General features: G+C 44.3%; 1 protein-coding gene across 7 annotated transcripts in view; it reads right to left on the reverse strand.

Annotated features, from left to right (window-relative positions):
- TBC1D8 (TBC1 domain family member 8) overlaps positions 1–16,126 on the reverse strand; it is a 115,133-nt gene that overhangs the window by 42,170 nt on the left and 56,837 nt on the right. For all 7 annotated transcript variants that reach the window (XM_081264271.1, XM_081264269.1, XM_081264272.1 and 4 more), the window contains one exon: positions 1,436–1,554. In XM_081264271.1, coding sequence (XP_081120397.1) covers positions 1,436–1,554 — 119 coding nt within the window. The remainder of the gene's footprint in view (positions 1–1,435; positions 1,555–16,126) is intronic.

Below are 16,126 nucleotides of genomic sequence, written 5' to 3' on the forward strand. Positions count from 1 at the left end.
GTGGAACATTTTTCTTCTTTTACAGAAGTGTTTCAAAAATCAGTGTATCAGAAATGAATTTCCTTCCTCCCAATTAAGGGAAATATCTAAATCAAAAAACCACGACAGTCCACGTTAGACCAAGAGAGGCAGGTTAAGTGTTACTAATGCTCTGTGCCATCTGACACAGGACACTGAGCCACAGTCCATCAGGCCTGGATGAGGAGTGACCCGAGAGCTCTGTGTGTCTTACACCATGGCCCAGGCCCGCTCTTACCCACAGGCCAGGGGTCATGTCCTGGATGCAAAGCCCTGGCTGCCTGGGTCACCTCTGTTCTTCTCTGGTCCTGAAAACACCCCAGTCCCCTTTTCCTTTAAAATAAAAAAATTCACTTTGACACCCTTTACTAAAAGCTGTAACTCTTAAGTTTTGTTTTGAGGAAAACCAATCCACTGTCTGGGATTTTTAAATGTTTTTATTATTGCATTCCAGTCATACATAGTAGTGGGGTTAATTCTGACATAATAGTAAATACATGGAATATAATGTGCTCCATTCAGTCCCCAGTGCTTTCTACTTTACAGGTCTTCCTCCCATTTATTGTTTTTTTAAATGGATGCTTTATAGATATACATAAAGGTGGGACTCACTGTGGCATACTCATTTATGCATACAGCACAATTTTGCTGGTTTCATTCCACATTTGGGGATCAGCTGAACAGAGGAAAGGGACTGAAGGGGAAAAAGGAGGGACAGGAAAAGGGAGGAAAGGCAGAGTATTTGGGCCCTTTCATCCCAAGGGAAGAAGACTGTACTGTGGGATTATGTGTTCAGATGTGTAATGAGAGTGAACTTGAGAATGAGGAACCGTCTCCCTGCCAATTAGAATCTTAAAGCACCAATTACCCATCATGTTCCTGTAGCAAGATGGGTTCTATAAGAATATAACTGGCAGGAGTTATATTCAAATACCTCCCCAGTATTCCTCTCATGCCTTCTTGAAGCTTAATTGGCTTTAATTCCATTTAATTAACATCGGAAGAACAAATATTCACCATTAGCAGGAGGAAGCACTAGGTCCAACATGGTGACGAATGGTACAGCTGCAAAAAAGTCAGGAATAACTAATTCGAGAAGAAAATAACGTGTTGCTCTGTAAAAACAGAAATCTTAACTTTATGGGATTCCCCCCCCCCCCCCGCCAAGAACAAAAAGGACCTTTACATCTGTAAAGGATAACAGGAACTAGATCCAAGAATGAAGTTTGTTTTTTAATTTCAGGTGTATTTTTCTGGACTGCAAAGACTGACAGGTGACAAATTAAACTAATTTGGCTTTCTGCATTAAGCCAAAAAGTGTACTTAGACTGGTGAAAACTGTGGGTACACTGCAGAGTTCAAAACATCATAGAGTTACCCGCAAGATGGAAAGAAAGGTTAGGATCAAGGAACCTACCTTTACCTTCCCTTTGACAAAGCTGGCAATGTCATCTTTATTATCAAATACAGACAAAGTATGGAGGAGATTCTGCTCCAGCCAGTCCCAGTGCTGGTTTATCTCTTCTAACGTTGCACCTGGGTCAGAACAGAGAGAGGTTAAAAAACAAAAGCGATCATTTTCCCAACATAAGTATCCTGTGTTTATGTTTCACAAACATCCCACGATAGGGTTCTCAGACCCTGAGCCACCGGTTGTCACCGAAAAGCTGGCACCCTCCCTGGTGCCATGGTCTCTCCTGCCACTGCACTGGGACTTACAAACTCCAGTCCCACAGCCATGTGACAGAGCAGGTGAGCCTTGGGACTCCTGTGACCACCCTGTGTACCTCGATAATGTACAGAGCACCTACCCCTCAAGTGACAGAAGCATTTGTAATTGTGCAGCTGTTCCAGCACCCAAGTGGCAGACTGATTCTGAACAGTCTCACATAGTGTCCCCCATGAGAAGAGAGGCCCTTGGAGAAGTACCAAAGCCCAAGTTCAAATAGGAAGGACCTCCTGGGAAGGGCCGCACAAGGATGTTGCCACTTGCAACAGACATTGTTCAACCAACAAGCAACAGCCAGGAAATTCACAGGTTTATAAACGGACACTTTAGACCACTGACAGCAATATCCCTAAAAACCTATAAGATGAGGTACATGTTAACAAACACAAGCAAAAAATCAAATATGTTAATTTCTTTCACAGGCAACTAAAAATTGTCACCATGTTATCACAGCATTAAACAATGCTATTAACCAAACGCACGGTCATTTCAGCCATCTGTTTCTTTTCGAGGAGGTTGCTAGTCCTCTCCTCTGCATGATGGATACTCCAGCATAGGAGAGCACCCCAGTAAAGGGTCCGGCTCACAGCAGATGCTTAGTGATGTGCTCAGTAAAGGAAGCACAATCCTGGACAAGAAAAGGCAGGTCTGTACCAGGTTGTCTAGGTCAGCTGGATGTATTCTGACTCCAGAGAAATTAAAGGCTACTGGACAACATTTCAGAATAACTGAGTCAGTGTAAGAGGCACAAGGGCCACTGGAGTCACAACTTACACAAACGCCAGTTGTACATTTTTTGAAAACTGAACTTCCTTTCCCACCGAATCTTACCTGCAAACTTCCTCTCCCCAGACTGTAAATTCATGTGAACATCCTGTAATACAGGTTGAGCAACCCAATCTGGAAATCCAAAATCTGAAGTGCTCCAAAGTCTGAAACCTTGAGCACCAACATGATGTCACGAGTGGAAAACCCCATCCCTGATTTCTGGTCCAAAGTACACAAAATCAACTACTTTATGTACAGGATTGAAAATATTATATACAAGTACCTTCAGGCCATCTGGAGAAACAAAGTTCATATTTAGACTGGGTGGCATGGTATTATGTATATGCAAATATCCAGAAATCCTAGAGAATCCAAAACTTTTCTGGGACCCAGGATTTGGGATAAGGGATATTCAACCTGCACCTCCCAGAAGAAAGGGCCAGAGGACTCACTCTGAACTTGCAGATTTGGGTCTGTGAGGAGGAAGCACGTCTGCGTTAGGACTGCTGTTCTGAGGGCACCTCGGGAGGGAATTAAAAGAAGTACCCAGCACAAGACCTCCTAAGGAAAGAGAAAAGCCCAAAATAACAGCACTTGGTTCCCTGTGACCTCCCCATGTTTAGGCACAGAATGGCCAAAGGCAACATCCTGGGGTCATCACCCAAGCCAGTCTTCCTCAGCACTGGGAGGCTGTCCCGTGGCTGTCCCGCCCAACGTCTCTACTCCCAGGTCAGGCACCAGGGGGACATGACCATCGACCTCCCACCTCCCATTTTGCTCTTTACGGATCCATAAGCCTAAGGAGCAGTCCACTGGGGGCTTAGAAGGAGCCAGCTCTGGGGTGAGCGGCCACGATCCTCTGGTTCTCTCCCTCTCTCCCTCTGAAAACCCTGGCCCTTCAGGCTCCCCATGTTTTAGGGCTGGGAAAGCTCACTTTAAAACGAAAGCACACCAAGCAATTCTAGCCTCCACAGTGCGACTCTCCTGAGGCTTCCAAACCTTTTCCTACCTGACCCTGGCTCTCAGGCACTGTGACTCATCCTGGCTCAGAGGGACATCTCGTGTATCCGCTTCCAACTATAGTCTTCCTGCGCCCTAGGTGAGAGCTGTGTTGGGGTAGGTCACAAGAACACCCCTAAAACTGGTGAGTCAGCAATGGTGTCTTGAAATCATGAGGACAGCCCATCACCTACAGAGTGGGGTTCCACTGAAGCTCACAGGACCCGGGGGCGGCCAGGGCCCCATCCCCCCTGCCACCATACAGCCTTCTCTTTCTATGTCTTTACCTTTTACTTCCTGTTACACTAAAAAAAAAAAAAAGCCAGTCGGCATCCTAAACAACCGAGGGAAGAATAAACTGAAGAGGAAATATCTTTACTGGCCTTCTATCTTTTTCTTGTGTTTTCGTGTACTCCTCATTTATCACAATTTTACAAGTTGGAGAAATGGAGAAGAGCCGGGAGGGGAGCGCTCTCACCTTGTGGCTCTGGTCTATTCCAGGCATGATCTCATTGATCTGTAATGAAGACTGGAGGAGGAAAGGGGGGGGGCTCAGATACTTGTCCAAGGTCATGTATCAAATGAAGGGCAAGCCAGGGTATGATCTCATGCTTGACAACCTTGCAGTGTCCTGGGGTCCTCCCATAAGAAGCCACCTTTCAGTAGCCTTTACATAGTTCTTAGGTCCAGTATGTGCTGTGGCTGGATACTAAAAGAGCCACTCTGTTTGCACTTGGAGGGAGCTCACTGTCCCCTGCAATGCCACCTTCCTGACTACATCTTTCCGGGTGACATGATATGTTTTCCTTACCTGCTACTTCAGCTCACAGGGGCCAATATAGTCAACTATTAACAGCTAGCTGGGTGTGGCTTCAGCTGATAACACTTGATAACGTGAATAAAGTTATAACCAAGATCTAATGCAATATGTCACCATGGAATTAAGACCTCAAACAAAGACACCAAAAAAACAGACTTTTTAAGTAACTCTTCTATCTACTAAGGAGAAGCTTGTGATAAGGAAAGATGATTCTAAAACAAAACCAAGCCCACACCATGAAAAAGAAAACAGATACATAAACTCCGTCATCACTGGGCTGCAGTAAGATTTGATCACAACCTACCCTGCTCCTGAATCCACACCTTGGCGTGCTCCTCTCTCAGCCAAGACGTCAATGTGATGAAACTTTTCCATTCTACTGTCTACTTCCTGCAGAGGTTGCCAAATGGCAGGGAAACTTTCCAAACTAGCATTTCCTCTGCGGGGAAGTCTTAGGATGGGCTTCCCAAATACCATCCATCAAGGCAAGCGGACTGCACGTTCATGACCTCAAAGAACTAAAAAAGAGTCATTCAGCGTGTCACACACCATGGCTGAGAACCTATAATACAGCAGTGCTTTCCAAATTACATGAAGTCGTCCCACTGGCAATAGTGTAAAAAAAAAAAATGACATTGAATTGGAACTAGTATGCATGTCACCTTGTAAGGGTGGCTACTGAATTGTGAATTATTTGTTAATAACTTATTAGTGAATATATACATATTAGCAAATGTAATTCTCTCCAGGTTATGGCCAGAACAGTTTGAAAGTCACAACATTACAGACATATGAGGGCTGGGAAAAGATGAAGAGAAAATAAGAAAGTACGCATTTGCCGTGTATTAGAGACAGGATGATAAAAAGCCTACAAATCAACACGGCAGCACTATTTCCACCCATTCTGCAGCAGCCCTCTAACCCAGGCAGAGGAGAACTGTTAGGGCCTGAATGTGTCTCCCCAAACTCCTCATGCCCAAGGCCTCACCCCCAGTGTGACCGAAGAAAGGACTCGTCAGAGGCAGTGAAGGCCCAATGAGGACACAAGGGTAAGGGCCTGCTCATGTCCTCACAGGGAGATACCAGTGCGTGAACTCTGGAAAGGCCACGTAAGGACATCTGCCAGCCGAGGACAGAGGCCTCATCAGGAACCAACCCTGTTGGTACCTTGATCTCGATTCCCAGTCTCCAGAACCGTGAGAAAAATAAATATCGGTTGTACCCCTCACCAAGTCTGTGGTGTTTTGCTACGGAAGTTCCAGCCGACTGATAAAGCCCTCTGAAACCAAAATCCACAGCAGTATCATGGACTGTGACAGGTACAATTCACTAAACTATGCCCTGTTCTATCAAGGCCTCTAATTTGGCAGAAATAAAACTCTTATTTCCAGAGAAAACCAAAGTCACGGAAAGCTAAGATTTATAGATTTCTTTTTTTCTGAATACCTAGAATGTGTTAGGCATTTTGTTAGGGATCATTAATCTTCATTAAAATATCATAAGGTAGCCAGGTGTGGTGGCGCATGCCTGAAATCCTAGCAGTTCAGGAGGCTGAAGCAATAGGATCATGAGTTCAAAGCCAGCCTCAGCAACTTAATGAAGCCCTAAGCAACTCAGGGAGATCTTGTCTCAAAATATAAAGAAAGGGATTGGGGATGTGGCTCAGTGATTAAGTGCCTCTGGGTTCAATCTCCAGTTTAAAAAAATATATATGTGTCTGAGTGTGTGTATCTGTGTGTGTGTGTGTCTTTGTGTCTGTGTCTGTATGCCAGGTACATTGGTGAATACCTGTAATCCCACATACTCAGGAAGCTAAGGATTACAAACTTAAGGCCGGCCTGGGTAACATAGTAAGGCCCTGTTTAAAAAAAAAAAAATTCTTTTTTTAAAAGTCTGGGGATGCAGCTCAGTGGTAGTGCATCACTGGGTTCGAGCCCTAGTACCAGAAAAAAAATTATCATAAGGTATCCCCAGTACCACCCGAAATTACATAAAATTACATATATACACGTAAACATGCATATCCATATATATAGAAAATAGCAGGCATTACCATTACCATTTTCTCGGCAAGAAGTAAAAAGGTGAGGGAGAGAGCCAACTCACACCCATTCATGTTGCCCTCCCGTGGCACTGCCAGGGACAGGAGCCCTGAGGTCAAGTCACACTGAAACACAGGCAGTGCTCATTGTCTTAGGTTTCCCTCGGGGGCATTTTCAGGAAATAGAACAAGCATCTCATTGTCTACACCTACAGCACGAACACAGCCACAAATATCTTGACCGGGTTTCATTTTCAAAAAGCAATTGTTTCTTTCCACATAATAAACACCCAACTGAATTAGGTGCCTTCTCCAGCCACCGAAGCCCTCATTCACCACAACACGGTGCCACGTTTCTTAGCATACAGAGCAGATCTGTTCTCGTGAAATAGCAACACGTCTCTGCTGGCCAATACCAACCACCTACTACCTAAATGCCACAGAGACTGTGAAGGACTAGCAAAGGTGTTGACTGTCACGGCAGTGTTGCCCCTAAAAGTCACTCATCCTCTGCAGAGTAACACAGGAGCAAAGGATGCAAGTGACAATTACAATGAGGGACGAGATGTGTGAACCAAAAGCCTTTATTTTCAGAAATTCCACATTCTTCAAGTGAACACAGCAAGATCTATTCTCTGAAGTTTCCAGTAATATTTTTACAGGAGCACCATGATTTACAGGATTTTTGCCCATGTATTTTTCTCACTATGTAGTTTTAAATATTTTCATGGTTTTTTTTTAACTTTCAAAAGTACTTGTAATAAATACAAATATTTGCAATATCTGGAATCAAACTCAATTGAAAGTAAATTTATTTTTAATTTATAATGTAAATCATTAAACTGTTGCCATATTAGTGCCATCTGATGTGCTTCATAGAAATGGAAGTGGGAATGGAGATAGAAAAAAAAGTGACCTACAACCAGATTAAAAAGCAATAATAAATTAGTAGGGGTACACAGCTATAATCCCCAGGTACCTGGGAAGCTGAGGCAGTAGGATGGCAAGTTCAAGGCCAGCCTGGGCAACTTCGTGAAACCCTGTCTCAAAAAATAAAGAGGAGTGAGGTTGTGGCTCAGTGGTAGAGTACCCCTGGGTCCAATCCCCAGGACAAGAAAAAAAAAAAAAACAAAGACAGACAAAATCAGAAACAGAATCAGAAAGGCACAGACCATAGGAACAGAAGAAAAGAACATGGACAGCTACCGTAGTTATACTCCGTGAATCTGAGAGGCAGAGGAGGGCATGCGCCTGAGGAGGGCTAGAGATTCCATTACAGATATGGAGAGGGAAGGACAGACAGACACACCAATATCAAACCCCAAAGGATGAAAACTGCAGTATCTGAAATGAGAACTATACTTGATGGGATTAAAAATAGACTAGAAATGACAGATAAAGATGAAGGAACTTGAAGACAGAGCAATAGAAACTCTAAAAGGAAAAACAGAAAAGGATTAATAGTAACTCAAAAAGATCAGATGCGGTGGGTGTGGCTCAGTGGTAGAGCACCTGCCTCGAATGTGTGAGGCACTGAGTTCGATTCTCAGCACCACATACAAATAAATGAATAAAATAAAGTCCATCGATGTCTAAAAAGATTTTTTTTTAAAAAGATCAGATGTACTGTGGAACAAACAGCAGACTATAATACATGTAACTGGAGTTCCCGGAAAAAATGGACAGGGACAGAGAACAGAAAAAAAGTATGTATCTGAAGTATACTGGCTGAGAATTAAGTAAGATGAAAACAAGAAACACACAATTCCAAGGGTCTCGATAAGCCCCAAGCAGAAAAAGCCCGGGAAAAGAAAATCACACTGAACGTCACAATGATCGTGGACATCTCCATCAAAGCGGTATAAACCCCTAATAATCAGAACATCAGAACAACACAGCTCTATAGGAAAAAAGAAAAGACAGCAGATTCCTCATCAGAAACACAGGCCAAAAAAAAAAAAAAAAAAAAGTAGTGAAAAAACAATCAACTCACAAGTAGTTGAAGAAAAGTTATAATCATGTGGTTTTATGGCTGAATCCATGATTCATTTTTTTCTCCAACACACACACACACTCCTGAGGTTTACTCTGATTTGAAAAATTTTAGAAGCAATGACAACCCAGTAACAATAAGCATTCCTCCAACCCAGACTGAAATCCCTAAATACTATTTCCCCCCAAAAAGGAACCAAGGCTGTTGGGAAGAAAGACAAGTTCTAGATAAGAAGCCGGAAATGTCCAAGAGAGTGTTTATCATCTTGTTGGACCAGAAAGCACTCTTAGTCTATTTTGTGTTGCTATAACAAAATACTTCAGACTGGGAAATTTATTTACAAAAAAAAAAAAAGGTTTTCTTTAGCTCCTAGTTTCATATGCTACAAGTCCAAGATCAAGTGGCCCTATCTGGGCAGGGCCTGGTGCTGTGTCATAACACAGTAGAAAGCATCACATGGTGAGAACACGTACAAAAGGATGTGAGAGAGCACGCCAAGGAACCCAAATCACTTTAGAGCAACACACTAGTGGTTAATAACCTCGTCCTGAAGGACCACCTCTAGTCCCAGGAAAACTAACCCAGTCTCTCGAGAAAAACACCGATGGGCCTTCAGGAAGGTGGACCCCTCATGGCCCCAAACACCTCTACAGGCCCCACCACCTCCAGCCTGTTAGGAATTAAGGTTCAGCACGAGTTTTGGCTGGGACAAAACCACACTCTAATTACAGTACAAAGAATAACACAGCTGAGACAAAAAGTCACTCTAATTGGCAGAGGCCACACTCCGCATTTCAAAAAGGACAGGAATCACCTGAACCAGTGAAGATATTTTTTGAAACTCCTGGCTTTTGATGTTGACTGTACAATTCTTCCCATTTTCTGTGTTGGAAAAAATTCATAATGAAACGTGAGAAGCAAGAAGCTTGAGTTTAAAATATTTAAAAGGCAGAGAAGGAAAGAAAAATGAAAAAAAAAAAAGCTAAAATAAAACAAAAAATAATTCCCCGTCATCACTGCAGATGTCCATGGCGCCAACTCCTCATGCCAACGGGCAACTAAAAGGCAAAGGCAAGCATCTCCTGCCCCTTTTATAAAATCATTATCTTAGTGACCAAATAGCCCCCGCCAGGGAGGCAAAGTTCTTTAAAGATGGACTCAAGCCGACAGTTGTACAGGACGGATTAGGTCAGGAAGATCACCATTCGCAAAGTCCATAGAGAAAAAGTAATTTCAGGCGACGATCACAACACCTAAAAGCACCAGATGGGAATCTACGGGGATGAACCCAACGCAAGCTGCCCTGCGAACTCCCCAACAGACCCTCAGAAAAAGAGCAAGACCTTCCACAACCGCGAGAGGGAAACAATCACAGCACCTCCTACTCAGCAGTCAGCCTAAAAATAAATAAATAGAACCCAAGGTTAATCAGACCTTCACTAACTTCCAGTTTTCAGGAAACACGATGGCCAGAGCGCTGAGCTGAATGGCATCTTAAGGAAATGGACAGATGCCCCAAGCATGACATCCCTCTTACACACAGGCCCAATTTCTTCAAGCGGTGACAGGAGAAGGGAAGGACAGGGAGAGGTGAAAAGAACAGAGTCCATCTTGACTAAAAGGGACTGGAACACCATCGCCGTGAAGTCAGATGAGAGCCGTCCAGACCTACGAGGGTTCCCCAAAGCCAGCAGGAAGCCTGGGAATAGGCTCAAGTGACACTGAGGATCGTGGTACATGGCACGGCATGCTGAAGGACAGCCAGGCTTTCAGAGATGCTCACTTGGATGTGGAGGACTGAAGTATTATCACTTTTCAGGTTTGTTTTAAAATACTTTGGGGATGGGGGAGGCATAGAGGAAGAGGAGGCAGGATGGGCGTACCTTGATCCAGGTGCTCCTCTGAGACGAGTCTGTAGGGCGTCTACACCAGCCCCACCACAGTGGGCTGCAATCAAAAATCTTTACAATGAAGAAATGACAAACCCCTTCTTAGCAAAATAAAGAAAAAGGCATAATTTTGGATAAGTATCTCCCACCCATTAAAAAAAAATAGGTTATGGCTTGAATATGAGGTGTCCTCAGTATGGTTCCTGTGTTAATGCAGGAAAGTTCCCAAGTGAAATGATGAGACTGTGGGGGCTGTGACCTAATCAGTCCATCCTAGCTTGAATGGACTGGGTGGTACTGTGGGCTAGTGGCATGTGACAGAGGAGGTGGGTCACTGGAGACGTGCCCTGGAAGGGTTGATCTTCTCTGCAGCCCCTTTCTGCTTTTTGGCCCGTGTCCTGAGTAGCACCATCACCAAGAACCACCTACAACTGCAAGGGATGAACCTTGCAGTCTCCTTTGTTGAACACAGAAGGTAAGCAACCTGTAAGATACTGGAGAAAGGTTTCACTCCAGGTTTAAAGTTTTGATGTTTGTTTGTTTTTTATTCTTCTAAAGATGGGTTTCACTATGTCACTCACCACACCCTTCCACCATGATGTTCTGCCTCACCTCGGGCGCCGAGCCATGGATTTGGCCAATCATGGCCTAAAGCTCTAAAACCATGTGCCAAAATATATTCTTCCTCTTCCAAATTGTTCTTGTCAAATGTTCTGGTTACAGCCCTGAAAAGCCGATGAGCACAGAATGTAAATTCATAGGTAAAAGCTAGAAGAGAACACAGGGCAGAGAATTTCATACTCCCTGAACTTCCTTATTATTACAGGCAGAGAGCCCCAAATCCTGCAAAATCTGAAACTTCGAGTACCAACAGGTGGAAAAGTGCCACAGGTGGAAGAGTTCCATACCATGAAACTATATTGTGCACAAAATTATTAAAAGTATTGTATAAAATTACCTTCAGGCTATGTATAGAAGGTAATACATAGCCTGAAGGTCTCATATCCAAAATAATTCATCATGTGTATCAAATATTCCAAAATCCAAAGAAGTCCGAAATCTGAAGCACTTCTGGGTCCAAGCATTTTGGATAAGAGACTCTCAAGCTGAAATTTTTAAAGCAGGATCACTCCTGGCCTCAGACAATTTGGACACATTAGGTTCCAGCCTCTGTCACAGAAGCTAGAGAAACAGCTGCCCTGGAGAGAGCCTTCTGGGACATCACAGAATGCAAGCAGGACTGGAGGAGGACACACCCCACACTAGACTAGCAAAACAGCTAAGGAGAAGGAGCCTTAGTATGTCTGCTCTTCTGCTGTCCAGGGTTGATCACTAAGAACCATCTACAATGAAAGGGCTTAACCCAGACATCTCAGGAAGCCAGGCAACCTCTAAGATACGGGAGAAAAGTTTCACTCCAGGTTTAAAGCTTTGTTGTTGTTGTTGGAGTTTTATTCTTCTAAAGATGGGTTTCACTATGTTGTCCAGTCTGGTCTGGAATCCTGAGCTCAAGAGATCCTTACTTCAGCCTCTCAGGTTGCTGGGACTCCGGGCATGTGCCAGAATCCAAAGATATTTTTTTTAACATCACTTCTGACCTCGAAATGTACTAAAGGTTAGACTCAGCATCCACCTGCTTTTTAAAAAAATATCTTTATTTTTATTTGGTGCTGAGGATCAAACCCTGTGCGTCACAAGTGCAAGGCGGGCACTCTACCACTGAGCTACAGCCCCAGCCCCCACCACCTGCTTTTTAGATAACTATAAATGATATCCCTCATGGAAGGAAGAGACCTTCAGTGAATGTCATTATTTGTGCATAGGCAACATGACTTTCTATCACGAGCCTGGTGATAGCAACTCCATGATATGCAAGCGGGTACCCCACAGTCATTTTGGAAAGTGAACCCCTTAAGGGACTCTCTGGCCAGTGTTGCCCTAAGAGGACACTGAGCAACTGAAAACAATGTGATAACCCTGACCTGAGTGTGGACCCAGAAAGTTCTAACTGTCCTTTTGCTGGGCTGCACAGATGTTCCTTGAAGCACCCAGTATGTTGTGGGCTTGGAAAAAAAATCTAGTTGGCATGTGGATCCTTTGCCACCCTGGCACGGAATTCAGGAAGATGCTAATCTGATCCACCCTGGAACATTTCCTCCTCAATAAAACTCTCTCTCCAAAGACAAAGCAAACAGTGATGCAGAATACAAGAAACCAAAACACGAGCCATCATCAAGGGCACGGATAAGAGACTGTGTCAGAACACTCTGAAAGCACACTTCCAGCCTGCGGCTGAGCTGCCCGAGCAGCACCCTGTCGTGTGATGTGGCCTACAAATGGCCAAGCTCCTATACCCGGCTCCTCCCTCTCCAAAGACTGACAATTATACCTCCTGCCATGCTCAAGAGGGGCAGAAATGCAGAAAGCGTGAGAGAGGAGTTTTTTGGTTTTTGTTTTTTGTAAACTGGACAGCATGATTCCTAGGACTCTCCATTTTTAAGAACATACACAATGTTTTGATTAACAAGATTATCTCAGCTTCCTTTTGTGATCTTTAAAATTTCAAAAGGATATTATTTTTTCACTTCCCAAACTTGAACTATTAGGTAAGCTTTCTTCAAACTACAGTTGCCTCTCAGTATCTGTAAAGGATTGGTTTCAAAACCCTTCAGAGACACCAGAATCCAAGGATGTTCAAACCCCTTATATCAAATGGCATACAGTACTGACCTATAACCCGGCACATCCTCCTGTGCACTTTAAGTTATCTCTACATTACTCATAATACCTAACACGATGTTAAATGATATGTAAATAGCCGTTATACTGTATCATTCAGGGAATAATGAGAACAAGCGTGTTTGTGTTCAGTACAGAAGCAATTTTTTCTGAACATTTTTGATCCACAGTTGAATCTGCAGATGCTGAACCCACAGATACCCAGGCTGAGTACACACACGGCACCTCCCAAGATGCAGACATGCCCCTGAGCACCAGGGGTGCATCTCCCATCCTCTGTTTGAACACCCTGCCCTCCGGCCCAAGGAAGTCCATCTCCTGACCCTCCCACTACAATACAGCTTCTTCCTTTTTTCCTTTCTTCCTGCTCTTTCTTGTTTCACCCAAGTCCACAGGACAGATCTTGCTAGCAATGGGAAAACTTTGCACTTAGATGGCTAAAACAAACACACACTTTGAAGTTCCAAAGTCCAAACTCGGGTCAGTAAAGACATGGGTGTTATTATCTCTACAAAAGGTCTGGTGAGCTTCTCAGAGCCTCTGCTCCTGTAGCCATGTTTACCAGGGAGGACACCCTCCCTGGCTATGCCTTGAAGTCCTCTTTGGGGAACCAGAAATGACAGTCCACCTAAGCCTTAAATCTACAGTAAAAGAAATCAAATAAGCAAATCAATTCTTGGAATGATTCTAGGCAGATAACTCAAAGTCCTACAGTTCTTGCCAGTGTTTTCTCTTGCTTACTGGAAACCAGGCAAAGGCAACAATTGAAGAATAAAGTGTGTGTTTCAACAACACAGCAACAGCACCGAGAACCAGCTACCAGAAGGAACCCGAAGGAACGTGCCAGCGCTGCATCTCACATGGGAACTTACGAGAAGAGCTAAGGTGCAGCCTGGCATGCTCTGGACTTCTCAAAACAGAAAAGGGGGGGGGGCTGGGATTGTGGCTCAGCGGTAGAGCGCTCGCCTAGCACGGGAGGGACCCGAGTTCGATTCTCAGCACACATAAAAATAAAGGCATTGTGTTGTGTCCATCTACACACACACACAAAAAGATTCATTTTCTCTCTCTCTCTCTCTCTCTCTCTCTCTCTCAGGAAAAAAAACAAACAAACAGAACAGGACCACGACTAACCAAGACCACCAGACACAGAGAACCAGCGGCAAAGCCCCTCGTTCTTCCAGGGCCCCAGAAAACCTGTCACAGCTTAGGGTCAAATTCAGTGGGGCTCAGGGTCCTCTCCCCACTCCTGCTCCTCTCCACCTACTTCCCCCCCACTCCCAATCTGAGTGGAGATCAGCTCCTGGTATTCAGCCCTCCTGGTCCACATACTGTGTCCTTATTGCTACTCAGGAGACAACCATCATCTATGATTCTAAAAAGAAAGCAGACATACAATGGAATGTCATCCAGCCCTAACAAGGAAGGACATCCTGATACACACAACACCATGGATGAGCCCTGAAGACCCTGTGCCAGGTGAGCCAAGCCAATTATAAGATAATGTGGTGTGAGTCCTCCAGATGAAGTTCCTCGTCAAATTCAGAGACAGGAAGTGGAATGGCAGCTTCCAGGGGAGAGGGGAACAGAGAGTAGTTGTTCAATGGGTGCAGAGATTCAGTTTAGGAACTTGAGAAGTGTTCTGGAGATGCCTGTGTGTCATTGTGAAAGTACTTAATGCAACTAATGTGCGTACCTAGAAACGGTTAGGAGAGTACATTTTGTTATATATATTTTATAAGAAAAAGTTTTGCTTAAAGCAAGTTCCCTGAGTGCTCAATAATCATGAGTAGGCCTGTGCTCTCCCCTGGAATATCCCTGCCCTGGCTTATCAGAAAGGGCCCAAGAAGTCTTATCTGTAATTACAGATGCTCCTCAACTTACAATGGGGCTGCATCCCAATAAACTCATCATAAGTTGAGATTACTGTAAATAAAGTGCATTTACTACCTAGGCCACTAAACACCACAGCTTAGCCTAAGCTCCCTTCCACATGTTCAGAACACGTCTACAACCCTGCATTTGGGTAAAACCATCTTATACAAAGCCCATTTCTCAAAAAGTGTTCAACAGCTGTGGTGAGCCATTTTGCTGCGCTGCCTTGTGTGGGTGTTGGCTTAGTTCTTGGACAATAACTCAGTGCTTTGTGGTCGGCCAGTTCCGGAGCGAGCCGATATGATAATGTGCTGAGTGTTCTAAGAACCGGTAAAAACTGGTAAGAACCAGTTGACCTGTACTTCCTGGCTCTGGGCGCCAGTGCTGAATTCCTTGCCTTATTGGCTGCTGCTGTGTTGCTATGCGCTTTTGTCCAGTCGCGTGAGACTTAGGCCGAGGCTCTAGTATATTAGGGGTGGTCTTTTTGGGCTCAGGGTCCTTTCTCTCAACGAACCATAATGGAAGCTCCCAATAAAGCGTGCTAGAGAAGAATCCTGTTTTGTTGTCGTCATTCCTGCTGGCGGGTAGACACGACAAACAGCTCGTGTAATTTACTGAATACTGTATCAAAGTGAAAAGCAGAATGTATAGCTATGATTTTACACCACTGGGAAGTCAAAAAATCCTTCAGTCTGACCACCCTAAGTCAGGCCATCTGGACACATCACCTTCTCTCCCCTTACAAGTCTTCACCATGGGGCCTCGGTCACCTTCTTTCCATTCTCCCCTGCCATCCACCCACCATGCTTCATTGGGCACTGACTACATGCCTGACACTGTTCTGGGCACGGGAGGGTCAGCAGCCAGTGAGATGCTCCGAACCTCTATTTCCGTGAGGGAGACAGGAAAGAAATCAGTAAACAATAGTGACTTGAGCACCAAGAGGGTGTCGGGAATGGATGTCTGAGCTCTAACCTGAGGGACTGGGCATGCTCCCCTGTCTACGAGCCCTGAGCCACTCTGCCACTCATCACAACATATCTTTGTCCCTAAAGCTAGGCCTCTTCAAAGGCCTTGGGATTCTTTGGTTCCTGCTAAATTAAAACAGTAATAACAACTTGTCCCTCCTTCCAACCTGTTATCCACAGACCTTTTACCAAATGACACAGTTCACCCATGAAATAGTCTAACTCCATCTTCTACCTCTGTTTAAAAAAAAAGAAAAAAGAAAAAGAAAAAACTTTACTCATAAGGG

The sequence above is a fragment of the Spermophilus citellus genome, assembly GCF_964194105.1.
Source record: "Spermophilus citellus genome assembly, chromosome: 13".
NCBI classification, from domain to species: domain Eukaryota; kingdom Metazoa; phylum Chordata; class Mammalia; order Rodentia; family Sciuridae; genus Spermophilus; species Spermophilus citellus.